General features: G+C 26.4%; 2 protein-coding genes, 1 long non-coding RNA gene and 1 other non-coding gene across 7 annotated transcripts in view; 3 read left to right on the top strand and 1 right to left on the bottom strand.

Moving 5' to 3' along the window:
• The window catches only part of LOC127283616 (uncharacterized), a 98,635-nt gene extending 94,368 nt beyond the window's left edge, over window positions 1-4,267 (top strand). The window contains exon 3 of the long non-coding RNA XR_007843378.1: window positions 4,116-4,267. This is a non-coding gene — a long non-coding RNA (uncharacterized LOC127283616). The remainder of the gene's footprint in view (window positions 1-4,115) is intronic.
• LOC127283559 (uncharacterized) overlaps window positions 1-25,988 on the bottom strand; it is a 135,417-nt gene that overhangs the window by 35,424 nt on the left and 74,005 nt on the right. For all 4 annotated transcript variants that reach the window (XM_051308517.1, XM_051308516.1, XM_051308515.1 and 1 more), the window contains exon 2: window positions 2,751-2,955. In XM_051308517.1, coding sequence (XP_051164474.1) covers window positions 2,751-2,909 — 159 coding nt within the window. In that variant the 5' untranslated portion in view covers window positions 2,910-2,955. The remainder of the gene's footprint in view (window positions 1-2,750; window positions 2,956-25,988) is intronic.
• On the top strand, window positions 11,490-11,560 carry Trnag-gcc (transfer RNA glycine (anticodon GCC)). Its single transcript has one exon. It is a non-coding gene; the product is annotated as a tRNA-Gly (tRNA).
• LOC127283609 (uncharacterized) lies at window positions 19,642-23,443 on the top strand. Its single transcript, XM_051308600.1, has 5 exons — window positions 19,642-19,796; window positions 19,895-19,961; window positions 21,070-21,155; window positions 23,036-23,147; window positions 23,238-23,443. Exons 1-5 carry the CDS (start codon window positions 19,752-19,754, stop codon window positions 23,327-23,329), a joined length of 402 nt encoding a protein of 133 aa, XP_051164557.1. The 5' UTR covers window positions 19,642-19,751; the 3' UTR covers window positions 23,330-23,443.

The following is a 25,988-nucleotide window of genomic DNA, read 5'->3' as shown; positions in this document are numbered from 1 at the left end:
ACTATAGATACTAAATATTTAAATAAAATCTTTCTTAGTGTACATTTTGGTAATAAAACTGATGAATAGCTAGTAACATGTGGAATAGTTAAATAATTTTGATACAACATCTGATGGTGTTAATACGTAATAAAATAATAGTTAAAAAAAGTATAAACAAACATAAGAAAATGAGGTATTAAAATTTTTAAAAAATTAGAGTAAAGACATTTTCAATATTTCCAATATTGATATAATAATACTAATAATAGTAATAATAATAATAATAATAATAATAATAATAATATAGATATTTTGACTATAAAATAAAAAAAAATAACATAAGTGTAGTTACATTTTTTTATACAAAACCCTACAAGAAAGTGTTTAATTGCGTTTAGTAGTGTTTTAGTAGTGTTTAATAATAATTTTAAAAACAAAATTTGTCCTTTCAATAAATTCTTTTATTATAGGGTCAGCCGGGGTAAATCCGAACGCTTTTTAGTAAGTTTCAACAATAACATAAGTTTTTTCTTTTAAAAGACAATACTTCCGGTATTCTGGTGCATGAAGTTGTTACTTCACTTGCATATAGAACAATATTATGGGGTAGCAAAAATTTTTGATAAATTACAATCGCAGGAAACTTAGCGTTCGTATTTACCTCGATACTTTGCAACCTTCCTAAAATACCGGGGTAAATACGAACGCCACTGTATTTCAGAAAAATCTTAGGGAAAATAAATTTAAAGTATTGCAATTGTTAAACTTATATAAAAACTCAAAAAAAATACGATAATAAACCTATTATGTAATAATGCATCATATATATAAATACAAAAATCAAACAGGTTAGAAATAAAAATGCATTACACAATTAAAACCTTTAATAACTTTATCAAATCATAACGGATTTTTGCAAAACTTGGTACAGAAAGTATTTTGGAGTGATTGAATGTAAATACAAAAATAAAAGTCAAATTTTTTAAATTCAAAATGGCGGACTTTCCTAAAACTTATTTTTAAAAATGATCAAATTTGCTAACTCCAAATTCGTAATCAGCGACCCTGAAACCCCCCGAGTAACAATTTTCGAGCGAATCCAATGAATTTTTTAATTTTCGTCCGCCATTTTGAATTTTGAAAAACTGACTTGAAATTGGTAATCAGCGACCCCAAAAACCCTAGAATACCAAATTTTATTAAGATCCTGAAAAACTTTTTTCAACAAACCATTTGGCAAAAAAAGTGGAACACTCCTTCGGGAGAACAGAGATTAAGTTTCTGCTTATTTAATTACTAACGAGGATACGTATAGAAAAAAAAACTTTTTTCTATGTACTTTTATAATGTTAAAATAATAGTGTAATCAAATAAAAACAATTTTCTGTGGCTCTGATATAAGAAAAAATTATTGAAAATACCGTTCGGATTTACCCTGGTTTTCCAATTTTCCGGGGTAAATACGAACGGTCTGATATTATTAATAAAATTTTACAGAAGGCAAAAATGAAAAATAGTTTCTGTTCTAGTTTTCATAACAAACAATTATAAATAATAAAATAAATTTTTAGCTTCTTTTTCTTCAAATACGAGACAAAATACTGAAAGAGTGTCATCCTTGATTTTCAATCTTTTTTGCAATACTCGTTATCTTTGTTTATGCTGTTGCTAATTAACAAACGAAAAATGGGATAATACTTAGAATCTCTTTTGAAGAGGATTTGAGGTAAAAATTCTCATGTCTAACTTATTTTTTAAAATTTTAATTAAGCTGAAATAATTAGCGTTCGGATTTACCCCGGCTGATCCTATTAAAGTTATTAGTGACCTACGGACATAAAAATTTATCTTTTCTTTAAAATTTTAACTAAAACATTAACTCGTCTAAATCTGAATTACACAAAAAAACCTGGTCTCAAAATGAGTAACGTCCGCTACTCATTTTGAAGTGTAACAAAAATGAGCCAGGTTGGTGGCGCCACTGTCTATGTCGTTTAGCATTGGCTCATTTTGAGTTGCAACAAAAATGAAACTAAGTTTTTTCTGTGTTAGGTAGTGAAAAATGAGCTACTAATTCAAATTAGTAAGAATTTTCACTAATTATGGGTCAATTTCACCAACTCTGATTAAAAGTTAATCAGTGATTAAAGCCAATTTAAGCGCTCATTACACGGAGAAAAATGGAAAAACGAATAAAGTAACTTTTACTACTTTAAAAGTAAAATTGGACCTGTCCGAAGTTTCTGCGCATCTCTGGCAACTTTTACTCGAAAAATAGTAAAATTGACTATTTCTGTAGTAAATTTTACTGTTTCCGTAGTAATTTTTACTATTTCTGAAGTAAATTTTACTATTTTTGGAGTAAAAGTTGCCAGAGATGCGCAGAAACTTCGGACAGGTCCAGTTTTACTTTTAAAGTAGTAAAAGTTACTTTTTCTTTTTTTCCGTGTATTGATCGGTTAGGGATTTAATCGCTGATTAACTTTTAACCGAAGTTGGTGAAACTGGCCCTAAATAAGTAAAAAAAAATTTAAACTACTAAATCAAATAGTATAATATTTTATTAATAATTTGTAAAAATTCTTACTAATTTTTTTCACTACATAATTCAAATTTAGAGAGAACTATATTAAAAATTGACTAGTGGCGCAGTATTGGTGTACTATATTATGTTAGGCGAGTTTAATAATTTTTTTTTTTTATCACTTTCATAAAGAATTTCAATTAATAATTTGAAAACAAATGAATTTAAAATATGAAAGAAATACCTGCACTTTGAGGTTACTGTTGAAGGCACTAAGAGGGGTTTTAATGAGTGGCTTTGAAGTATCAGATGACTCGAGATGTTCTTCTCGCGGTTTAAAGCAATTTGAACAAAGCTCCTTTTTCCAAGCATTTTGCACAAAGTGTCTGCATTGCGCCGACATTGTTGTTATCCTGGAGTACTGAGGATGTTCCCGTTATATCTTCATTCTGTAAAGGAAAGAGAAGGTTCGATAATTGGTCGACCTTAGAAGGTAACACGATTTTAAAGCGCTCGTGCACATTGCATTGCACGTAATTCACAACAGCAATGAGGGATTGCGTCGTGTCGTTTATTATAGACCAGTGTGCATACATTTACTATAGAGTCACTTGTCTAATATCCGATTTATTCACTCAACAAGCTGATCCTCGATTATTCAACGAAATTATATCATTATTTTGTTATCCCCAACCAAGGTCATTCAGAAGGTTTATAATTAATTTGCTATTAGTCTTTTTTTTTTAATGCGGAGACAATATTCGGTTCTAGTTTTATTATATAATGTTTCTAATTTTGCAATTAAAAAAAAAAATATATATATATATATCTGTATACCGATTTGTATTGCAAAAAGTTATTATTTTTGAAAAGAAGTGATTAATTAATTAAAAATAATAATTTTATTTACTTATTTGTGATTAGATTTTTTATTAATTTAAATTTATCAATTAATTGATAAAAAGTATATTTTATTTAAACTTAAAGCTTAGTTTTGAATAGATTTATGTAAATTTCCAATGGAAATAAGTAGAACTTCCGAAATATGACTTTTATCTTTATATTTTTCTACACCTGCCTCACCCTGCTTTTTTTCTATTCTAGTTTCCCGCCCTGTATCGAAAAAAGCTACCATTCCCTGCAAAATGTCACAATTCGGATGTTCCACTGATTATATTTGCCAATTAGATTTTTACATGATTCTTAAGGTACGGTCACACGACTTTTGGAAAAACCATTCATGTCTTTCTCTCTCCTAAGACAGAGGCATAAGATTGTCTCACTCTGCATTTTCTTACATTTCCCAAAGACGGAAAATGCAGAGTGAGACAAACTTATGCGTCTGTAATAGGAGAGAGAAAGACAAGAATGGTTTTTCCAAAAGTCATGTGACCGTACCCTTAACCTAAAAATTATTCTTCGGTTATATCGTTCGAAGATGATTTTAAGTTAAAGTTTATTTTGTGTATATTAAATTTATTTGTATTTTTATTCAAAGTGTGCAGTAATAAAATAATGTACTAGATAATTAATTTAATAATAATTAATAATATTAAAATAATAATTTCAATTATAATTTTTTTATTATTTGTAATTTTTTTCTTTTTAGTGAGGTACCCCAAACAAGTTACAACAGAAATCGTCAAAAGAAGCAATTTGAGGGTTGAAATTGTTTCCGCTTTCTTCAGAGTATATTTTTTTAAAATACATTATTATTTCTTATTACGATGCTAAAATTAATTATTATAATTATACAGACAGGTTTCTTTGAATTGTCGATAAAAAAATTTATAAAGAATCAAATAAAATTTAATTCAATGACACATAATGATATTTTCAAAGTAAACTCTCTATTTTCTCATATATATATTACATCATAAACTTTTAATTTTTATATATGAGAATTTTTTCACCTTCAGGTCAGGGAGTTTTCTCAGGAGTGATTATAAACTTTATATTTTCTTTTTATATGAGCTTCTGAAGGCATTGACGTGAGTCTAAAGGATGCTTAACTTAGATGAAAATTGCATGTTGCTAACGTAAATTGTAAAGTCATTTATTATAGTTGCAAATATTGTTGATGATTGTATATTTAAGAAAAAGGTGTGGTTTGTCTCATATATATATAAGAGAGTAAAAAGCGAAAAATATTATTAAGATTATGCACTTCTTTATAATATTGGTAAAAATTAAAACTTTCTCTTGTTAAAGAAAAGCTATAAAATAATTAGAATTTTTTTAAAATTATAATTAAAAAATATCCCACACAGCACATAAAATTTCCTGAATTTGTCCTGAATATTTCATTGAAAGACTCGAAATATTTCAATGAAAGGTTCATGAAATTTTGATGCAAGCAATGAAATGTCCGCCAATAAGAAATATTGCAGTTCCGATTGTACGAAAAATTTCAGCAAAATGTTCGCAGGAAATGTGAGGATGAAAAATTACTGACATATTATTTTTTAATATTTGCAAAATAAAAAAATGAAATATGTTACAAATTTTTAAGTGAAATATTTTGAAAAGATTATTCATTAAAATTCTAGAAATATCGTAAGGAAATATTTCTAAATTGTTATAAAAATACATATTTAGGTAATATCATCCGGATATATTTGTGAAAAATTGAAAATGACAAAAGGTACATATGAACCGATCGCCGGAAAGACGGCATACGTCGATTTAAGACATTTTGAGATATGTTAAATTTAAGATTCATTTGTAAGTTATAATTTAAGGCATTATTATCGAAAATTTTTTTCTTTTACAAAGGTTTACTATCGATCAACTAATTTTGTCACATATTTGCACAATCACTACCGCAATTTATTTCTGTAATTCATTTTTTTTATTTTTCACAAATATATCCGGATGATATTGCCTAAATATGTATTTTTAACAATTTAGAAATATTTCCTTTCGATATTTCTAGAATTTTAATGAATAATCTTTTCAAAATATTTCACTTAAAAATTTGGGTAACATATTTCATTTTTTTATTTTGCAAATATTAAAAAATAATATGTCAGTAATTTTTCATCCTCACATTTCCTATGAACATTTCGCTGAAATTTTTCGTACAATCGGAACTGCATAATATTTCTTATAGGCGGACATTTCATTGCTTGCATCAAAATTTCATGGACCTTTCATTGAAATATTTCGAATCTTTCAATGAAATATTCAGGACAAATTCAGAAAATTTTATGTGCTGTGTGGGATGTCTCATTACAAAACCTAGTAAAATAATCATTTAGGTTAGTTTTACAAGAGAAAAACTTGTTTTTTAAGTTTAAACATTCCAAATAGTAATTTTAGATATTTATGTAATGCAATCTACTAAATACTTTTTCAAATTATATTTGTTCTGTTTAAACTTCTGAAACATATTTTCAAACAAGTTTTTCTCCCCCTCAAAAATTAACCTAAATAATTTTACTTAATTTTAAGTTTTATCTTTTTTTTTTCAAAAAATGAAAAATGCGAAAATAATATAGAGGACGCATGATTAGGTTCTAAAAATCATTGGTTAGAATTTTCATTTTATGGAATTTCATTTGTCATAATTATTTTTGAGCCGAATTTTTATTTGTTCGAATTAATATTTTGCAGAATTTTCATAAAACTGATCACAATATTATGGATAATTTTTAATTGGTTAATTTTAAAAATCGCGCCGAAATCTTTCTGTCAATTTGTTTGTTCGGCCATTTGCAATTTCGGACAAATGAAAATTCTATCAATTACAAATTCTGTTAAATGATTTTTCGGTTAAATAAAAATTCTGAAGTATGAAAAATCGGTTATATGGAAATTATATGAAAAATTCTTTAAAATGCCTATTATGTTAAATGAAAATTCGAGCAAATAAAAATTCGAACAAATAAAAATTCGGCTCAAAAATAATTATGACAAATAAAATTCCATAAAATGAAAATTTTAACAAATTATTTTTAGAATGTATAATCATGCGTCCCCTTATGTAATCTAGCAGTGCTAGCTAGCGCCATGAATTTTTTCTACCAGGATCTATAAATAAATAAAAATTTCGAATATTTGATTGTTAGGTAAACAATTTTTTTATATAAAAAATTATAAATATATTTATAAGACGAAAGATGCTACTATATCATGGGCGTTGAAGTCAAAGTACACTTTCCTGTCGACGACATCATGAGCATTGTGATGAACGCATAATCACATCAATTGAGTGGCGGCTGCAAGTCTGAGTAATTGCTATGCTTCCGGTCTTGCTCTTATATTCGCGACTATTTCTTTGTTTCGACTTGAATGCAACTGTATCGCAATTGCAAAATACACACACGTCACAAGTAATACGACAAAATAATGTGTATACGATCTGCATAAGTAACACTCGCACACAATATTGCTCTCGTTTTGCAATATAAAAGAGAGTGAATGGCAGTGAGAATTCAGCAAGGTTAACACTTTTACCATGGTCAACTTGTCATTTATCACGCGAGAATCAAAGTCGACAAGAAATATGAATTTTCATGGTGTTTTTTATTTTTACAAAAATATAATTTTGTGAAATATTATAAGTAGAAAATATCATGTTCAAGAAGTGTGCGCGCGTATTCCATAACATATCTTGATTTTAGTATATAGTCATGTATATTTGAGGACTGAGAAAAACGTGTGGGTAAATTACGCATTGGCGTAAGTGACCTGAGTAGAATTTGCTTCCGTTGGAGGTACCGTTTTCCAATCTCGCAATGACCCGTTATGGTGGACGAATTTCTGAAACGTTCCAGCAATTAGTGACCATCTGGCGATGTCTTTTTTTCCTATTGTCTGATGAAGTGGTCATGCAAAAAAAAGAAAAGAAAAAAAAAACGGAAAAAAATACTAACAATACTACGCGATGATTATGGGAGAGATCATATTTACTGTAAATCGTAATCAATTTTCACGTTTGTTTTAGTTTCTTCGCACTTAGAGAAAAGAATTCTTAATTTAAATAATTATAGAGATCCGTTTTGAACGATTTTGTTAAATTTAACACAGTTTGTAAGTTTAATTTTAATATATGAAAAATTTCTCTCATTTTCATCACAAAGATATTATATTTGTAAAATCCAGTAGAACGTCCGAAATATGCTAGATATTTATATTTTTTACACCTGCCTCACCCTGATTTTCTCTATTCTAGTTCCACGCCTGTTCCTGTTTCCATTGTCGCCAAAATCCCCACTCACCATTTTTCATAATTCTCGTCATTTACCGCACCCTGCTTTAGTGAAAATTTAGTAACTTTTAATTTTAACAATAAAGTCACTAAAATTTCACTAGAGCAGAGTGCGGTAGTTCACAAAAATTATGACAAATGGCGAGTGGGGACACAATGGAAACCAACCTACCATTCCCTGCAAAGTGTCGCAATTCGAATGTTCCACTAATTATTTTATATTTATTGTCAATAAGGTTGGTTCTTGAAGACAATTTTCATGACAAATTAATTTTCCGTAAATTTTTATTTGCGTTAAAAACCATTTTTAAGGTTATGTTAGAGCCACCTTGCTCCTTAAGGAGATTCAACATAACCTCAAACTAAAAAGTAGTTTTTAACAGAAGTAAAAATATATTTAAAATTGATTTCACTCAAATATTCGAAAAATCCGGTTATGGAATTTTCAAAAAAAAAAAATTCTTTTGAGCTAAAATTTGTTGTTAAATAATAATTAATAAACATATTGTGTTATTCAAAATAATTGAAATTATTTGAAATTATTCATTAATTTAAACAATATTTTTGAGAGATGAATTGTTATCGGTCAATGAATCTGAATAAAGTACAAATTCATTTGAAGCAAGCAAGATAGATTTGAATCAAAGCAATTCTTTATAATTGGATCAATTGTATATTTTATCTTTATTTCAACTCTTATTCATTGATGTCAGAGTCACATATATTGAAAGACGCGCAGCATCTTGTAGAGGACTATCAGTTTAAAGAGAAATGCACATCATGTGTGCATTAAATGTTTCCTCATTAATAATCATTACATTGAAGATTCATCTTCATACATAGATACTAAAAGGGAGGGATATTGCCGCATTTTTATACTGTATATATATAAATGCCACATCAAATACGTGATTCATTTAAAATATATATCTATTTTATAGAGAAGTTTAGATCCCAAATCTCGATAACTTGTTAAATGTTCTCTTCAACTACTGCTACACCTTACATAATTTATGTACTTTTATCTAAAAAGTATATCATGGTCGATTTCACATGAAATTTACCTATGACCTTTTAAATTTGAATAAATATTTTTTTTCGTTCTTTAAATATAGAAAAAAAAATTTGTAGGGTAAAATGCACTAATTATGGCGCGATTCGAGTCAATCCACTTGGAAAGATTCCCCAGCCAGTGCCCCCTGGAGGTTCTATCAGAATTCCGCCGGAACTTCCAACGTAATTCCGTCGGAATTCCATCGGAGTTCCAAATAATTTCCGATGGGATTCCGACGGAATTCCGATTAATTTTTTCAAAATTTTTAGAGTCCTAATTCCGTCAGAATTTCGATATAATAATTATATTATTCCTTTACAAAATAAAATTATTCTTCTTAAAGTTATTTGTTTATTAAAAAAAAAAATCTATCCTTGTCAATCTTATTTAATTCGATATGGTGAGATAAATCATATTTTCCAAAATGTATATTTTCGATTATTAGATTGTAATAATATTATGTTTATATACTTTGCAATTAAAAATGAAAATATTTTTTTATTGCAAGATTTATATATTTAAAGATAAATATAATATTTTATCTAAAATTACAATATAAAATAAATAAAAATGAGAGAGAAAACAAGTGACGCGTTTCCATTGCGCCTGGGCTTATATAAAAACATAAAAATACGTATGTCATTTTTTTTCTGTTAAAGAAAAAAAATATGTGTATGTCCGCATGAAAAGGGACCACTTTGTCGATTACAATAAGAGCGCTATTTGCATTAATGTTCACGCAAAAATAATCCTTATAGTAATCGACAAAGTGGTCCCTTTTCATGCGGACGTACACATATATCCGAATTTAAAATTTCATAGGTAAATTTCACTTTGAAGTCACCCACTCTCTAAATTTGAATCAGCGGAATCTCGCTGATTCTCAGCTATAAGTATACCACTGATTCCAATCAGCTTATATGCACTGATGAATTAGTGGAATTTCACTGATTTTTCAGCGTATATCCGCTGATTGGTACCAGTGGTATACTTATCGCTGATTCAAATTTAGAGAGCATATATTAATATGGACCTGCATTCTGAGATATAATGCTTAGGAATTCTATAAGCTGAGAATTATCTAAACGTAGCATATTTGTGCGTTCATAGCATTATAATACATATTATATATCGTATATAGCTTTTAAACTTAAAAATGATTCATCATCACTGCCAGTAAAATAAATCATTATCGCATGAAATAGTATTGTATTGTTGAGTCATTCGAAAAAATAAGCTATATGCTGCTGCAGTGATGTTACATATATGTACCTGTCGCGCACTAAAATTTCTTCTAACTGGATTTAAATTATTATATTAAAGAAACATATTGTAAATTATACTACACTGAAAAAAAAGATTTTGTGTTTAAAACAAAATCATATTTGGTTAGGCAATTTTGGTTCTTGTAACCAAATTTTGCTTGGCTGAAACAAAGTCGTGGAGTTTTTAAATTCCAACCAAAATTTGGTTACGACAACAAAATAATTTGATTAACACAACAAAATAGTTTGGTCTAAAAAAGCAAATGATCGTTTGTTGTCCCAACCAAAATTTGGTTGAGACAACCAAAAAATTTGATTTGCTTTCAGCTCATAGCTTAAGAGAAAAGTTAATCTAAATCTCTCACAAGGATGGGTAGTCCAGTGGTTAGAACTTTAGTTTTAAAACAGAGGTTCGATCCCAGGCGGAGATTAGATTTTTCAAAGTCCACAAATATTTCAATTGGATAAATATAAATTAAACGTTAAATTAATAATAAATAAATAGAAAAATAAATAAAAAAGTTAAAATGAAAAGAAATAAGGTACAATTAAATTTTTAATTTTATAAAAAAAAACTGTTGGTTTGATCAACAAAACATTTTTGTTGATCTAACAAAAAAATTTGGTTGAGCTAACCAAACATTTTTGTTATTTGAACAAAAAAACACTCAACCAAATTTTTTGGTTGATTCAAACAAATAGTTTGGTTGCTTAAATACCAACAAAATTTTTCTGTTGGCCCAACCAAATTTTGGCTGCTCTGACTAAACATTTTTCTCAGTGAAAAGTTGAAATTTCATCGTGTATTAATTTAATTAAATAGTATTATATATAGTGCGTAATTAAGTATTATTAAAATTGTCACATTAATTTCAATTTTGTTTATTTAAATTAGAAAAAAAAGATTATTTTGAAGGTTTAAAATATCTAAGCATGTTTTTTTTTGCTTGTTTCTGATTGACATTCGTTGATAAAGGGCAATTGACTACTTTATACGATTGATTGAGATGTAATAAAATCTAAGCTACTTTAAATTTTTGCCAATTCTTATCGTTCAAATGTGAATTTAAATTTACATAACAAATTTTTTAACTAATTAAATTATAATTATTAATTTTTCTTAAAATATCTGTAATAATAATAATTATTATTATAATAATAAATCTATTATTTCTATTATATTAGTAATAGTATTATAATCAATAAATAATAATAATAATTATTATAAGGAAAATAACAATAACGTAATACATTATTCAATAAGTTGTAGTAACACTTATGATTCTATATATATACACATACCTGTAACTAACTGCACGATAAGGTTTACGATATTCTTGGAATAGAAAGGAGAAAATCTATAAGCTCATACACCGTTTCAACTATGTTTACTTAAAGAATAAAATTGACACAAAAATTTCGCTACCTTTTGCAAGAAACTCGATTTCAACAGCATCGGTGGTTCAGTGGTAGAATGCTCGCCTGCCACGCGGGCGGCCCGGGTTCGATTCCCGGCCGATGCAATTTTTTAATTTTTTTTTTTTTAATTTTTATTTATTATTTATTTATTATATATTTATTAATTGTGTTATTTAACTTATTTATTATATACAACTGTCATTCGAAATTATATTAATAATGTGCCTGTTATTAATGTCTCTTGTTATTAAAAATTAAACGGTCTATATTTTTTGCAAATAAAAAAATTTTTCAATTGCAAAAAAATTATGAATTTAAAATTAAATTTCTAATATTGGAATAATTAGAAGTAAAATAGTTCTGCTCTCTAAATCTGAATTAGTAAAAATGTTTACTAATTTGAATTAGTGACTCACTTTTTGCTTCTGAATTAGTAAAATTTTACTAATTTTTAGTAACTTTTACTAACAATTAGTAAAATTTTACTAATTCAGAAGGCAAAAAGTGAGTCACTAATTCAAATTAGTAAACATTTTTACTAATTCAGATTTAGAGAGTGCATGGTTTCTGGAGATATTTGTCATTAGCCTTGACATTCATGTTTCATTTATGTGGTTTTGATTATAGAATATTTATAACTCATGCACGCAGGTATGTGTGTCAATTTTTATAATAAATGAGATTAATTAACCTTGACAATTCCTATAGGCAGGGACCGTTATTGTGCTCGAGATTATATTATTATGAATAGGTCCATCCAGTCTCCCTGTCCTCTCTAATCTCGGCGCGCATGTATAATTTTAGTCTTTTAATTTCTATTGGTTCATTGACCTTGTAACATCGTATCGAAATATTTTCTTTTCATACATTCTGACATTTCATTCCATATATATTAATTATAATATATATATACATCTTCGAAATCTAATTTGATAAACGTTATATTCTATCAAACTGTTTGATAATAAAAGTTATATAAAAGAATTATGTTATAGGTATAGGTCACAAAAATTTCATAATAATGTTTTGCATAGAAAATCATTTTTTAACAAAGAAATACACAGCAAAAAGAAGTATCTTAACATAAGATGTTTTGGTAGTAACTTTTTAGTTATTTGAAATATCTTAGTTTAAGATGTTAAGGCCAGGTCCAAATGAGGCAGCGCCATCTACATTGAAACTAAAATTTTGGAAAATTTGCAACAGCCTTTTCTTGAAAACAAGAAGGTAAAATGCTTTTTCCTTTATGGATAATTGATTATTGGCAAGATATACACCAGCTAAAACTTTTTTTGAGTTAAAATAATGAAAAAAATTTCATGTCAATAAATTAAATATGAGCACTTTTTTCACAAAAACTGTAACAGTACTTTCTCAGAAATTACAATCAAAAATGCAATTTCCATTTGGAAAATTAATAAACGCTAAAAAATACACGACCTAAGATTTACCAATCACGAAAATAACAAAAAAAAAGTATTTTAACATAACATATTTTACTCATTATGACAGCCGTTTGGCAGGTTATATATGTCACCAAACGTTTCGCAGTTTTGCCGAAAGGAGGAGATTGGTGCTGTTGCTAACCACCTGAAATACATAATCTACCAAAGGGCTGTCACAATCAGTAAAGTAGTATCAATATGTTAAATATTTAATAAAATTTTTTTTTGTTATTTTCGTGATTGGTAAATCTTAGGTCGTGTATTTTTTAGCGTTTATTAATTTTCCAAATGGAAATTGCATTTTTGATTGTAATTTCTGAGAAAGTACTGTTACAGTTTTTGTGAAAAAAGTGCTCATATTTAATTTATTGACATGAAATTTTTTTTTATTATTTTAACTCAAAAAAAGTTCTAGCTGGTGTATATCTTGCCAATAATCAATTATCCATAAAGGAAAAAGCATTTTACCTTCTTGTTTTCAAGAAAAGGCTGTTGCAAATTTTCCAAAATTTTAGTTTCAATGTAGATGGCGCTGCCTCATTTGGACCTGGCCTTAATAGTATCTTTGCTAAAGTGCTTTACGTATTTTTGATGAAAAAAATTTTGAGGTTAACTATTGCCTCTTAAATGTAAGATGCTTAATGTATTTTATATTTTAGTAACTTCCAATTTTGAAGATACTGTTTACTGTTAGTTTTGTTTCACAAAAAAAGATTGTGATTTTTGTACCATATAACAGTCTCGATTGACGTTATGTAAAATAATAGAAAAAAAATAAAAGGTAGAGAAACTACAGCAATATTTTATCTGTAACTTCCCACGAAGGCCTTGAACTGTGCTCGAGGAATCTACAAGAGGCAAAAAGGGCAGAAAGACAAGAACAGAACACAAAATAAAGTGACGTGTAAAGTCGTAAGATTTACCATTTAGCATATATGAAAATACAAGTTCTTACACGAGTAACAAGTACTTATTTTAAAGCGTTACAATGTTGTAAAACTGTATAACCTACATTTAATTTTTTTTTTTTTAATTTTTTACTCCTAAAATTATATTTAATCTCATAAAAAAAATAATCCTGTTATAAAAAGGTCATATCAAAGCGTTCTGCGTTACATGTTTAACGCTTTTTAGTAAAAACTAATAAAATCAATTAGCCGAATATAATAGCAACATAAAATATCATATAAAACATCATTACACTACTGTTTTATTAATTCAAAATAATTTAATGATCAAAAGACAATAATCAGCGCACGAAGGTCTCGTACTGTTAAAAAGAACAGATTTTAGTTACAATTTCATGTTACAATTTTAAAAAATCAGGAAGTTGCGAATAACCGGGAATAGTATCTTTAAATCAGAGAATTAAAAATATTTTACTTTCCTTTTTAAGGCTTAATTTTTTAAAGTCATGCAAATATTAAAATTATTATGTTCGTTTTTTGGTTAAGGGAATTTAAGGTTTTTTTTTATCGGACATAGTTTTGAACCCAGCAGAAATTTTGGGAAGCGTCGGCTGTTTCATTTCAAATAAGAATTCGTGCAAAATAAAAATTCAAACAAATTAAGATTTAGTGAATTAGAAATTTTATGAAGCTGAAATACGCAACGTTTATGATAAACTATTTTTAAAGAAAACATTTTTTAAAATGAAAAATTCTATAATTTTTTGCCGTTTTCATTAATCAACAAATTAAAAAAAAAATATTTTTTAGTCATAAAATTATAGAATTTTTCATTTTAAAAAATTATTTCTTTAAAAATCGATTATCAGAAACATTGCGTACTTCAGCTTTGTGAAATTTTTATATTTCAAAATTCATATCACTTAAAATTCTCTTGAATGAAAATTAGGCTAAATTAAATTGGGTAAAAGGAAATTCTGTGAAATAAAAATTATGCCAAAAAAAATTTGGTACCTAACGAGTATTTGACATAGTAAGTAAAATATAGGTCTTAGGTTGGTTACTCTTGACGTGAAATGACTCATATATATATACCTATATAAGGCTGTTTAGGCTTTTTAGGATTCAAGGCCTTAGTTCAAACATAACCTCAAAATTCAAGGAGATAAGTCAATGGACTGACCTGTTGGGTTTGAGACTATGTCCGACAAACATAACTTCAAGAAACGAACATAACCTCAAAATTTAAATAATTTTAATACTTGCAAACCTTTAAAAAAATATTAAGCATTATAGTGGAAAATAATGGGGGTTGGCGCGCAAAAAATTAATTTTCAATATGAAAAAAATTTTTGAATTAAAAAAAAACTAAAAATTTTTTTTACAAAAGTTTTTTTTTTATCGAAAAAGAAATTGTTCTAAATAACAAATTTCATACATTACGAAAAGTTAATTAATTTTAATATATTGTTTTTAATGAGAAACAAATTAAGGCAGCAAATTACGTACTTGTGAGATAGTTTTGAAAAGAATTACATAATTATAAATAATGTAATGTAGTTTCCTAATGAGAGTCTCAATGACCAAAATAGTATATATAAACGTTTTTCAAAGAAAGAATGAGCGCAACATACATATTATCAACTTAACGCAACTATTGTTTCTTATTCTCAAGTTGCAATATATGCCGATGTCTTATTGACAGTACCAAGTCAGGTTACTGCAGAATGTCAATCGCGCTCGGTGTTTCCTTTTAAGTGTCGAGAACGCGTCATCAAATTGGAATTCGCTGCCACCGAGCCCTGCCTTCCTGTCTTATAACAGGAAGCAGAGGATATCAGGTGGATATCCTATTTTGATTATAATTTAATCGCAGATTTATTTATTTATTTATTTTTTTTATTTCTCGCATTACTCCAATTTTGTTTTAAGAGGCGCATGATTATTTCATAATTATATTATATTATTAATTTTCCTATTTTTTAGTATACAAAAATTGCATTCTTAATTATTATTTACTTTTTCTTTTGAAAAGCGAATAGTCATGAAATTAATATTTTATTATTAATGACGATGTAACTAACAATTAAATGCATTCTCACATTAATAATAATAATAATTTGAGTTTAATGATTTCGAATGAAGAATGAAAAAAAAAATACTATACACTTCTCTCTCGCGGGGAGAAATTGCAAGGCTAATAGCCCAGAGAGTTTACTGTGAACTTGACTGATTGGAATAAAAATCCATACAAGGATCATTAATGACTTGTGCGAACGAAGAGAAGAATAACTCAACTTGGTTTCTTTCTCTTTCTCTGTTGGCAGGCTAGTCAATTGCCATTATTAACACTCCTTGAGTTTAATTCACCAGGGAACCAACTATATAGCAAAGAGACTTTCCATGCGTTAGATTTTATCATCATGCAAATTAAGTGAATAACATAAATAAAGAGATCACTCGTCTGATATGTCAGGGAAAAGTTTGTAAAGATTAAATTCTATAACAATATATGTGTACAAGAAAAATGAAAAAAAAAATTTATTTATTATGTTAGAATTTTGAGATTAAAATATTTACTCTCTAAATTTGAATTAGTAAAAATTTTAACTAATTTGAATTAGTGACTCATTTTTTGTTTTTGAATTAATTAAATTTTACTAATTCGATGGTAATCAATTTTTTTTCTACTATTAATTAGTAAAATAATATTATTTGAAAAAAGTTACTATAAAAATTAGTAGAAATTTCTATTAATTTTTAATAAAATATTATTATTTGATTTAGTAATAATTTTTTTTATTGTAGTTTTAGTGATAAATGACTAAAAATTAGTAGAAATTTTCACTTATTTAAATTGGAGAATTTACTAATTCAAATTTAGAGAGTATATGAAACACAAAAATAAAATTTGTACTTCTGAATATAATATTGAAAGTAAAGAATTAAAAATGTTGTTTTCTTTGGGCAACTGCAAGATGAATATATATATATATAGTCAAAATAAAAGTTGCGAGTGGGGTTGAAGAAGATTCAGTCTACATGATAAATTGAATAATATGATCAATTAACTCTCAACGGGGGTCTCTGCAACGTGATCCTTGCGAAAAATTCCTCTTTTATATATGGAAGACGTTTCATTTATAAGAAAAAACAATTTGTTGAAAAATTTCACGAATTGAAATTTTACAAAATTTGATTTTTTTTAGAATTTTTGAAAATTATAATATGTTTGATTTAAACTTATGGGTTAGTTTAAACTGGGCTATCTTTATATTTTTGACACCTGCCTCACCCTGCTTTTCTCTATTCTAATCCCCCACCCTGTATCGAAGAAAGCTACCATTACCTGCAAAGTGTCACAATTTAGATGTTCCCACTGATTATATTTGTCAATAAGATTTTGACATGATTCTTAACTTAAAAAATCAATTATTCTTCATTGAAATGTAATATTTTAATATATCTAACTTATCAAGAACTTACTAATTTTGAATCAAATAAAATTTATGTTTAAATGAAATATATTTTATCAACAAAACTATATTATTGAATTAAACTTAAATATAATAAAATAATTGGGATCGGCTAAACTGCAATACGCCATCTGGTGGGGACCCATTCTCTCCCTCCATTTTCTTTCTTTGTCTCTCTTCAATTAATAGGTTAGAAAGAGTAGAAAAAACAAAATGGAGGGAGAGAATGGGTCAAAGTTACTAGATTGTTACTAGACCACCGTTCCCAATACTAAGCAAAGTTATAAGTGTGAATTAAACATAATATAATTGAACTAAAAATATCGTTTTCTCACTGTAAAAACATTAGTGAAAATTTCTACTAATTTGAATTAGTGAATGAATTCTCCCTAATTCGAATTTACAGATTATATTTACAGATTTATATTTTGAGATTGGTTGTGAGAAATTTATAGATGAAAAGACCATATTAAATCTTTTGATAATTTTTCAAAAAAAAAATAAAAAAAGATTGAAAATTAAAAATAATGTTTCTTTAGAATGTGTCCATTATCCCACGCATGTTCAGATGGTTTGCGACGTCAACTACCCCGGTTCAAGGAGACTTAACCTTCGTTCGGACACAGAAAAGATTAAATTCCACAGTAACGTTTCAAGGAGACGCCTTTTAACATATATGTATATATATATATATGCTCTTACCACCAACCGTACTTCATCTTGAATTACTTTATATAACGATGCTGCGACTTTTACTTTTAAAAAAATAACGCTCTTTTTCTGTCTCTCCCCCCCCCTCCAACCAGTAAAAAAAAACTTTTATCTAATTTAAATTTTCTCTACTTTATCAAAAATTGACACAGTCTACTAGTGCAGTATTGGTATTAGTACCGCGCCAGTACTGCGCCAGTAGTAAATTTTTTTTATAGAAAACACAAAAAATTACAATATGTTCTTTTTAGAAATGCATTAAATCAAAGAAATTCTAACATTGATATAGGGTCAAAGAAACAATTATTTTATAAAATAATTTTGATCACTTTAAGTATAAGTTTATTTGATGCTAATAAATAAAAATTGATTAATCAATTACGGCGAATGCGCCAATTACGGCGCGTTCATAAAAAATAACTATTACTATTATATTTAATATAATTGTTGCAAAATGATTTAAAAAAATTATTTTAACCTTTTTTTTTTAATACAATTACTAATAAAGATGCACATTTTAAACAATTATTAATTTAATTATTTGAGATCAAATTTTTTCCCTCACCGTAATTGAAACATTTTTTTCCATTGGCTTCAATTACGGTGGGCAAAGTATCTTCAAAATACACGTTATTTTATTCACCTTAATTGATACACCGAAACTGATACAAACACGCCGTAATAGAAAATTACACGGAGAAAAAGAAAAAGTAATTTTTACTACTTTCAGAGTAAAACTGGACCAACTCGAAGTTTCTGCGCATCTCTGGCAATTTTTACTCCAAAAATAGTAAAATTTATTATTTCTGTAGTAAATTTTACTGTTTCCGTAGTAAGTTTTACTATTTCTAGAGTAAATTTTACTACTTTTGGAGTAAAAATTGCCAGAGATGCGCAGAAACTTCGAGTTGGTCCAGTTTTACTCTGAAAGTAGTAAAAGTTACTTTATAAAAGAAATCTTTTTTCTCCGTGTATGGTATTAGTTTTAATTATTCATATTTGTTTGAATAATCAATTTTTAAATAGTTAAAAATTTTTTTTAATATCTAAATAATATAAGCTTTTAGTTTAATATTATTGACTTTATACAATAGAAATGTCGAATTTTCTATTTCAAAGGTGTTTTCACTTGAACCGCGCCGTAATTAGAACATTTGCCCTAGTTAGTATTAAAAAAAAAATTGGAGAAAAAAATTAATTGTTAGAAATTGAAAGTTTTAAATATTTTTTAATGCAAGCCCTCTTACAGGGACGAAAAAGGCTACTTTTAAGAACAGTGAATGTAAATGGTCTTTTACGTATACTATGCACATGCGCACTCACATATGTTATATATCATATATATGTTATAGAATGAGGTTATGATTAATACACGTGCATAAAATTGATTCTCTTGCACATATAAAAAAAAAAGACTATAAAGAGTCTTAAAATAATACTAAAAATGTAATTACTCTATTTACACATGACGTTAATTTCTATGCATTTGAAAGTCATAAACTGAAAATAAGTGACTAAATAGAATTATCTAAACAGCAAAATGCTGTGTTAAATTATTATGAAAAATTCATTTCCTGCTATAAAAATATTACAATTGTTCTTTTTTTTTTTTTTGGAAAACTGTAATAGTTTTTGTGAAAGAAGATGCAGTTTCGTAAACATATAAATACTGCAGTTTCTTTTCGTATACCATCACAGTTCATTTGACGACAATACAAAATTCACAGTGAACAAGAATATACTCTTAAAATAATCATGAAATACGTACTATTTTTCGCAGGAGTTGTACTCTTTCAAATGGTGAGTAGTGTTTCAAAAATTAAATCGACTAAAACTTAATATTTTTACAAATAAATATTTATTTATTAAAAATTGTATTCACTTTTTAATGTACATAGATGAGCACAGTGCATGGAAATAAGGAAATGTTTTTAGCATGCGCCAAAGAACTTGGAATATCAGAAGGTATCAGAATTTTATTAAAAATTATATTTAAGAGATTTAACATATTCTGTTAAGACTTTTTGAAGCTTTAAATAGGTCAAAAATCGTTTCTTTGAACACAAAAAAAAGTAGAGACAAATTTGAGTAGTGTTCGTTGCTCAAATTTTAAAAGCACCAAAAATTAAGCTCATTAAAAATGAAATTTTTTTGTTTCAATCTGAAAATACGTGAAAAAATTTATTGAAATAAAACATGGCACGATTCATTTTGAGAATAAGAAAAAGTGAAAAATATTGTCAAATAACGAATAATTTTGAACAAATACATGAAATATAATAATTACCAAACGTAAATAATATGCTAGACTTAATTTAATATGTATTTAATTGAAAATTGCTTGTAGTTAAGCACGAAATAGTATAAGGAGACATATCGCTGTATATGAAAGATGGCTCCGTTTTCGGTATTCACGGTTCTTAAGTTTTCACCAATCTAATTACACTTGCGCCAACCGCGGGAAATTTTGGTATTAAACTCTGTATTCTGTAAACACGTGATTTTAATACCAAGGTTTCCCTCTAGAGGCGCAAGTGTAATTAGATTGGTGAAAATTTCAGAACTGTGAATACCGAAAACGGGGCTACATTCCGTTAGAGCCGGCCACAGGTGATATGTCTCCTTATACTACTTCGTTTAGTTACGTAAAAAAGTGAAATATGTTTTTAGGTTAGAAAAATGAAAACATGTGTTTTAACAGCAGGAACGGTATTGCCAACTTAAATAAGTAGCGCTAAATTTGAAAACTTACGAAATTAATTACTATTTATGTAAAATATTTTTTATTTAAAAATTACTAAATATTTGTCTACTGTTAAAGAAAATCTTTCTGGTATTGTTGAAATATTAATAGTACCAAATGTGGAAAAAAGTAATTCTTTATTCATTTCTTTTTTGGTCAACTTGAAAGTTATGCGATTGTTGTAATTTTACATTTAAAATATATTTTAAGTTAAAATTTTGTTGTAAACTTAACAGTATTTTTTCGAGAAAACCTGTGTAGAATATTTACATGTATAATCATAACAATTCACATAATCGTAAAAGTCTTAATTGTTAAAATATATTGTAGCTGCACTCAAAGAGGGTCCTGGAAAGAATATGAAAAAACCAGAATTCCGTTGTATTCACGCATGTGTTATGAAGAAGGATGGTAGTGTAAGTACCAGTATAATTATATTATGTATGTATATAAAAAAAATGATTATAAAAAATACAGATCAATTTAAAAAAAAAAATAATTTTTTTATATAATAAATATATTTTTGATGGTCAAAAATTAATTTCCCATAAGGAAAAGATATGAGGCAAAATTCCTGAAATGTCCGAACAAAAAATTAAAAGTTCTTGAATTTAATCCATACTTTTCTAAAATGTTGTTATTGTTGGTGAAAGTCTAAAAATCAATTATTATTGAATTTAATAAAATAATTTTTGAATTACAACGTTTTTAATTTTTGACTTTTGAAAAAAAATTTTTTTTTCAATGTACAATATTTATAAGTAGAATGCATAAAAGTTAACATATATATAATGATTTTTAAAGCTTTTTTGACGAGCTACACGCTCTTAATAAAAATTTTTTTTTTTAAATAACATTTGACCTTGAAATTCAAGGTCAAAATGTTAATTTACGTTTATCTCAAAATCGGATTTTTTAAAATTATTTTTAACTATCTCAATGGAAAGCTTGACTAATTTCCTATAAAATATGTAATTTTCAGAGTGGGACCTTTTAAAGTTTTTGAGATATTAATTAATTAATTAATTAATGTTTATAACAAATGAAATATTTTACAAACGAATAAAGTTACCGTAATTCTGAAGTTAGTAATTGAAAGTTAACGTAATTCCGCATCCAACGAGCCCTATATGAAGTATTTTGGATAAGTAGATTGTTAATAAACAATTAGTTAACATTGCAATTGTTTATTAACAATCTACTTATCCAAAATACTTCATATAGGGCTCGTTGGATGCGGAATTAGCTTAACTTTCAATTGGTAAGTTCAGAATTACCATAACTTTATTTGTTTGTAAAATATTTTATTTTTTACTAACAACAAGCATCCAAAAGCCCTATATGAAGTATTTTTGTTCAATTTTAGTTAAATAACAATAAAAAATGAAATATCTTACAAACAAATAAAGTTATCATAAATCTAAACTAACCAATTGAAAGTTAAGCTAATTCCGCATCCAACGAGCCCTATATGAAGTATTTTGGATAAGTAGATTGTTAATAAACAATTGCAATGTTAACTAATTGTTTATTAACAATCTACTTATCCAAAATACTTCATATAGGGCTCGTTGGATGCGGAATTACGTTAACTTTCAATTACTAACTTCAGAATTACGGTAACTTTATTCGTTTGTAAAATATTTCATTTGTTATAAACATTAATTAATTAATTAATTAATATCTCAAAAACTTTAAAAGGTCCCACTCTGAAAATTACATATTTTATAGGAAATTAGTCAAGCTTTCCATTGAGATAGTTAAAAATAATTTTAAAAAATCCGATTTTGAGATAAACGTAAATTAACATTTTGACCTTGAATTTCAAGGTCAAATGTTATTTAAAAAAAAAAATTTTTATTAAGAGCGTGTAGCTCGTCAAAAAAGCTTTAAAAATCATTATATATATGTTAACTTTTATGCATTCTACTTATAAATATTGTACATTGAAAAAAAAATTTTTTTTCAAAAGTCAAAAATTAAAAACGTTGTAATTCAAAAATTATTTTATTAAATTCAATAATAATTGATTTTTAGACTTTCACCAACAATAACAACATTTTAGAAAAGTATGGATTAAATTCGAGAACTTTTAATTTTTTGTTCGGACATTTCAGGAATTTTGCCTCATATATGAAAAAAAAATAAAACCAAAATATTTATAAACTTTTTACAATGATTGATTTCGTAAATTTAAAAACCAAAGAACATACAAAAATCTCAATTTTTTAATATAAATTCTAGATATAGTGTTTAAATAATATTGGTAGAAAATAAATTAAATGAATTTTTACAGCTTGAAGCCGGTAATAAATTAAATTTGGATAAAATGAGGGAAAATGCTCCAAAACATTTAGGAGATAAAGCTGATGCAATGATTAATGCAGCAACCGAGTGCGCTGAAACATGTAAGATTTAGAAGCATTTTTGTGTATAATATTTATAAATTGTATAAAATAGAGTTTCTCTAATATATGAAATTAATTTTCAAATTACAGCGAAAAACATTACCGATGAATGTGACTTTGTAAATGAACTATTCCACTGTATATTTGAAAAGATTCCAGATTTGAAAAAACATCCCAAATAAGGTGGATAAAATGGATTTGGATTTATAATTGTAAAAAAAAATTTATTATTTTCATGTAGAAAGTCAAAATCACTGATATAGAGGAATAAAGAAATTATTATATTAAATCATGAATATTTGGTAATATTTTTTTTACACTCAAAAAAATTTGCTTGAAATAACAAAATTTTCATTGAATCGCAATGAAATAAATGTATTGCTATATTCAATTAACCAAACTTTTAGTCAACTAATATTAATCAAGTTAAAGTTAAACTAAATGTATATTTGGCTCAATCAAATTCTTGTTTCATTTGAAAAATTTAATAAAATAAACGAAACATATATTTAAAACAAATAAATAAATGTTTAATTGCTCTGTACAATCTTAATACAACGCGTACATTATCAATACACTGAGAAAATATATATATATATATATATATATATATAATATATAATAAATTAAGTTTAAAACAAAAAATAATATTGATCGTGTCAAAATTTTATTGACAATAAATATAAAAATAATTAGTAGAAGATCCGAATTGTTACACATTGCAGGGAATGGTAGCTTTTTTCGATACAGGGCGGGGAACTAGAATAGAGAAACGCAGGGTGAGGCTAGATAGATATTTTCCATATATTAAAATAAAACTTACAAACTGTGTTAAATTAAACTAAATCGTTTAAATATATTTAAATATATTAATTTTTATTTATTTATATTTAAATTAAGAATTCTTTTTTCTAAGTTTAATTTTTTTTCCAATTTTTTCTGAGTTCTTTTGTCAAGTTCTTTTTTCTCTCAATACTTTTGTATTGTGCACAAAAAAAATAATATTTTTAATTAATTTTAATAATTAAAATAAAATTGTCTGTATAAAAAGTGACCCACTGTTGCCAACTCTTCTCTATAGGTTACGTCTTCGAAATGTGAGAAACTAATAATTTAGTAGAACGATCAGAGAAGCTTGCAAAATCACGTGTATTCTTGCATAAATTTACTAGATTACTATGATTTGTGGATCACGATGATTATGGTTCTGAATATATATATATATATATATATATATATATATATATATATATATATATATATATATATATACTTTTAAGAAACCAAAAGGGTCTATTGAACGCCTTGAATGGAGATGTAGGTCTCGCTACAAATTTGTGGTTGCAGTTGTGAAATGCGTTCGAATTTTAACAGCATCTCGTAAAAAAGTACATAAACTTTTTTAAAATATTCGTCAATCTCAGTAAAAAAAAAGAAATTAAAAAAGCAGGCTTTTGAAAATTAAAGTCAACAAAAAAAATCATAAAAATAACAAAATTCGAAAAATAATGATGATAAAAAAGAAAATTTTTAATAAAGCATTTAAATATTTAAATAAAAGTTTGTTTCAAAACTATCAATAAAATTTCTCAAACGTATCATCTAAAATTTTTAAAAAGTAGTGAATTTTAAATGTTAAATTGTTTTTTTAATAACAATTAAAATTTTAAAATTTTTCTTTATCAATATTTTTTTTATGAATGAGCATCTAAATACGAGTAATTAAAAAAAATTATCCCAATTGGTTAAAAATTACAAATCATATAATAAATCAAAAAAATTACAAAAGGGTCAAACCATTATATTTCAACTAAAGTGGTCGCTGACTAATTTTTAAAAATTATAATACTTTGCAGGAATGATTTTGAAGTTATCAAGATCACGAAATGAAAAGAATTTTATTAAAAATTTAAATATTTATTGTAAAATATGAATTTAAAGTATATGAGGTGCTAAAAACTGTCAATTTTTTAGCCATTAGAAAATATGCAAAAAAACATAGAATTTACCATAAAAATAAAAAAAAATTATTGGAATTTACTAAGAATGAATAAATTTATCATTATCAATTGATATAATTATTTAAAGATGTGAAGTAATATATAAAATATGATTTCCAAGTGCACCTGTCAAATAACCTAATTTTGCGATTTTTATTCATTAATTATAAAAAATAGAAAACATTAAATTAAATAAAAACTTACCAAATATGAAGTTCTTGCCATAAACTTTTAGAATTTCTTTGCACTTTTCTTCTTTTCTATTCATAAGTATGAAAAATTTAAAAAATAAAATAGCTACTTTGTCTATTTTCACTATTTTTGAAAGTCAATAACTTTCTTGGAGAAAAATGAAAAAATATGGGGTTTCGAAAATTATTTAAATACACACTACATATACATTCACTGAAAATTTCGCATTGGTCCCGAAGCTATTTTCGAAGATAAAGTAAATTAAAAATTTCGTATTTTTTAGGCTATATGGACATGGATTTTAAAGGTATTAAATCAATGTGAAGTTTGTCGTCACCAGTGAACCACCTTCACATTGATTTAAAATCCATGTCCATATAGCCTAAAAAATACGAAATTTTTAATTTACTTTATCTTCGAAAATAGCTTCGGGACCAATGCGAAATTTTCAGTGAATGTATATGTAGTGTGTATTTAAATAATTTTCGAAACCCCATATTTTTTCATTTTTCTCCAAGAAAGTTATTGACTTTCAAAAATAGTGAAAATAGACAAAGTAGCTATTTTATTTTTTAAATTTTTCATACTTATGAATAGAAAAGAAGAAAAGTGCAAAGAAATTCTAAAAGTTTATGGCAAGAACTTCATA

This window comes from Leptopilina boulardi, unplaced genomic scaffold (genome assembly GCF_019393585.1).
Source record: "Leptopilina boulardi isolate dan_hultmark-lab unplaced genomic scaffold, ZJU_Lbou_2.1 LbouV2_310, whole genome shotgun sequence".
Lineage (NCBI taxonomy): Eukaryota > Metazoa > Arthropoda > Insecta > Hymenoptera > Figitidae > Leptopilina > Leptopilina boulardi.
Note: the sequence above shows the minus strand (reverse complement) of the source record. Positions and strands in the feature narration are given on the sequence as shown.

Coding starts and splice junctions, on each gene's coding strand:
- LOC127283609 (XM_051308600.1), top strand. CDS start 19,752: ATGAAATACGTACTATTTTTCGCAGGAGTTGTACTCTTTCAAATG. Junction 19,797..19,894: donor GAGTTGTACTCTTTCAAATG/GTGAGTAGTGTT, acceptor TAATGTACATAG/ATGAGCACAGTGCATGGAAA. Junction 21,156..23,035: donor TTATGAAGAAGGATGGTAGT/GTAAGTACCAGT, acceptor GAATTTTTACAG/CTTGAAGCCGGTAATAAATT.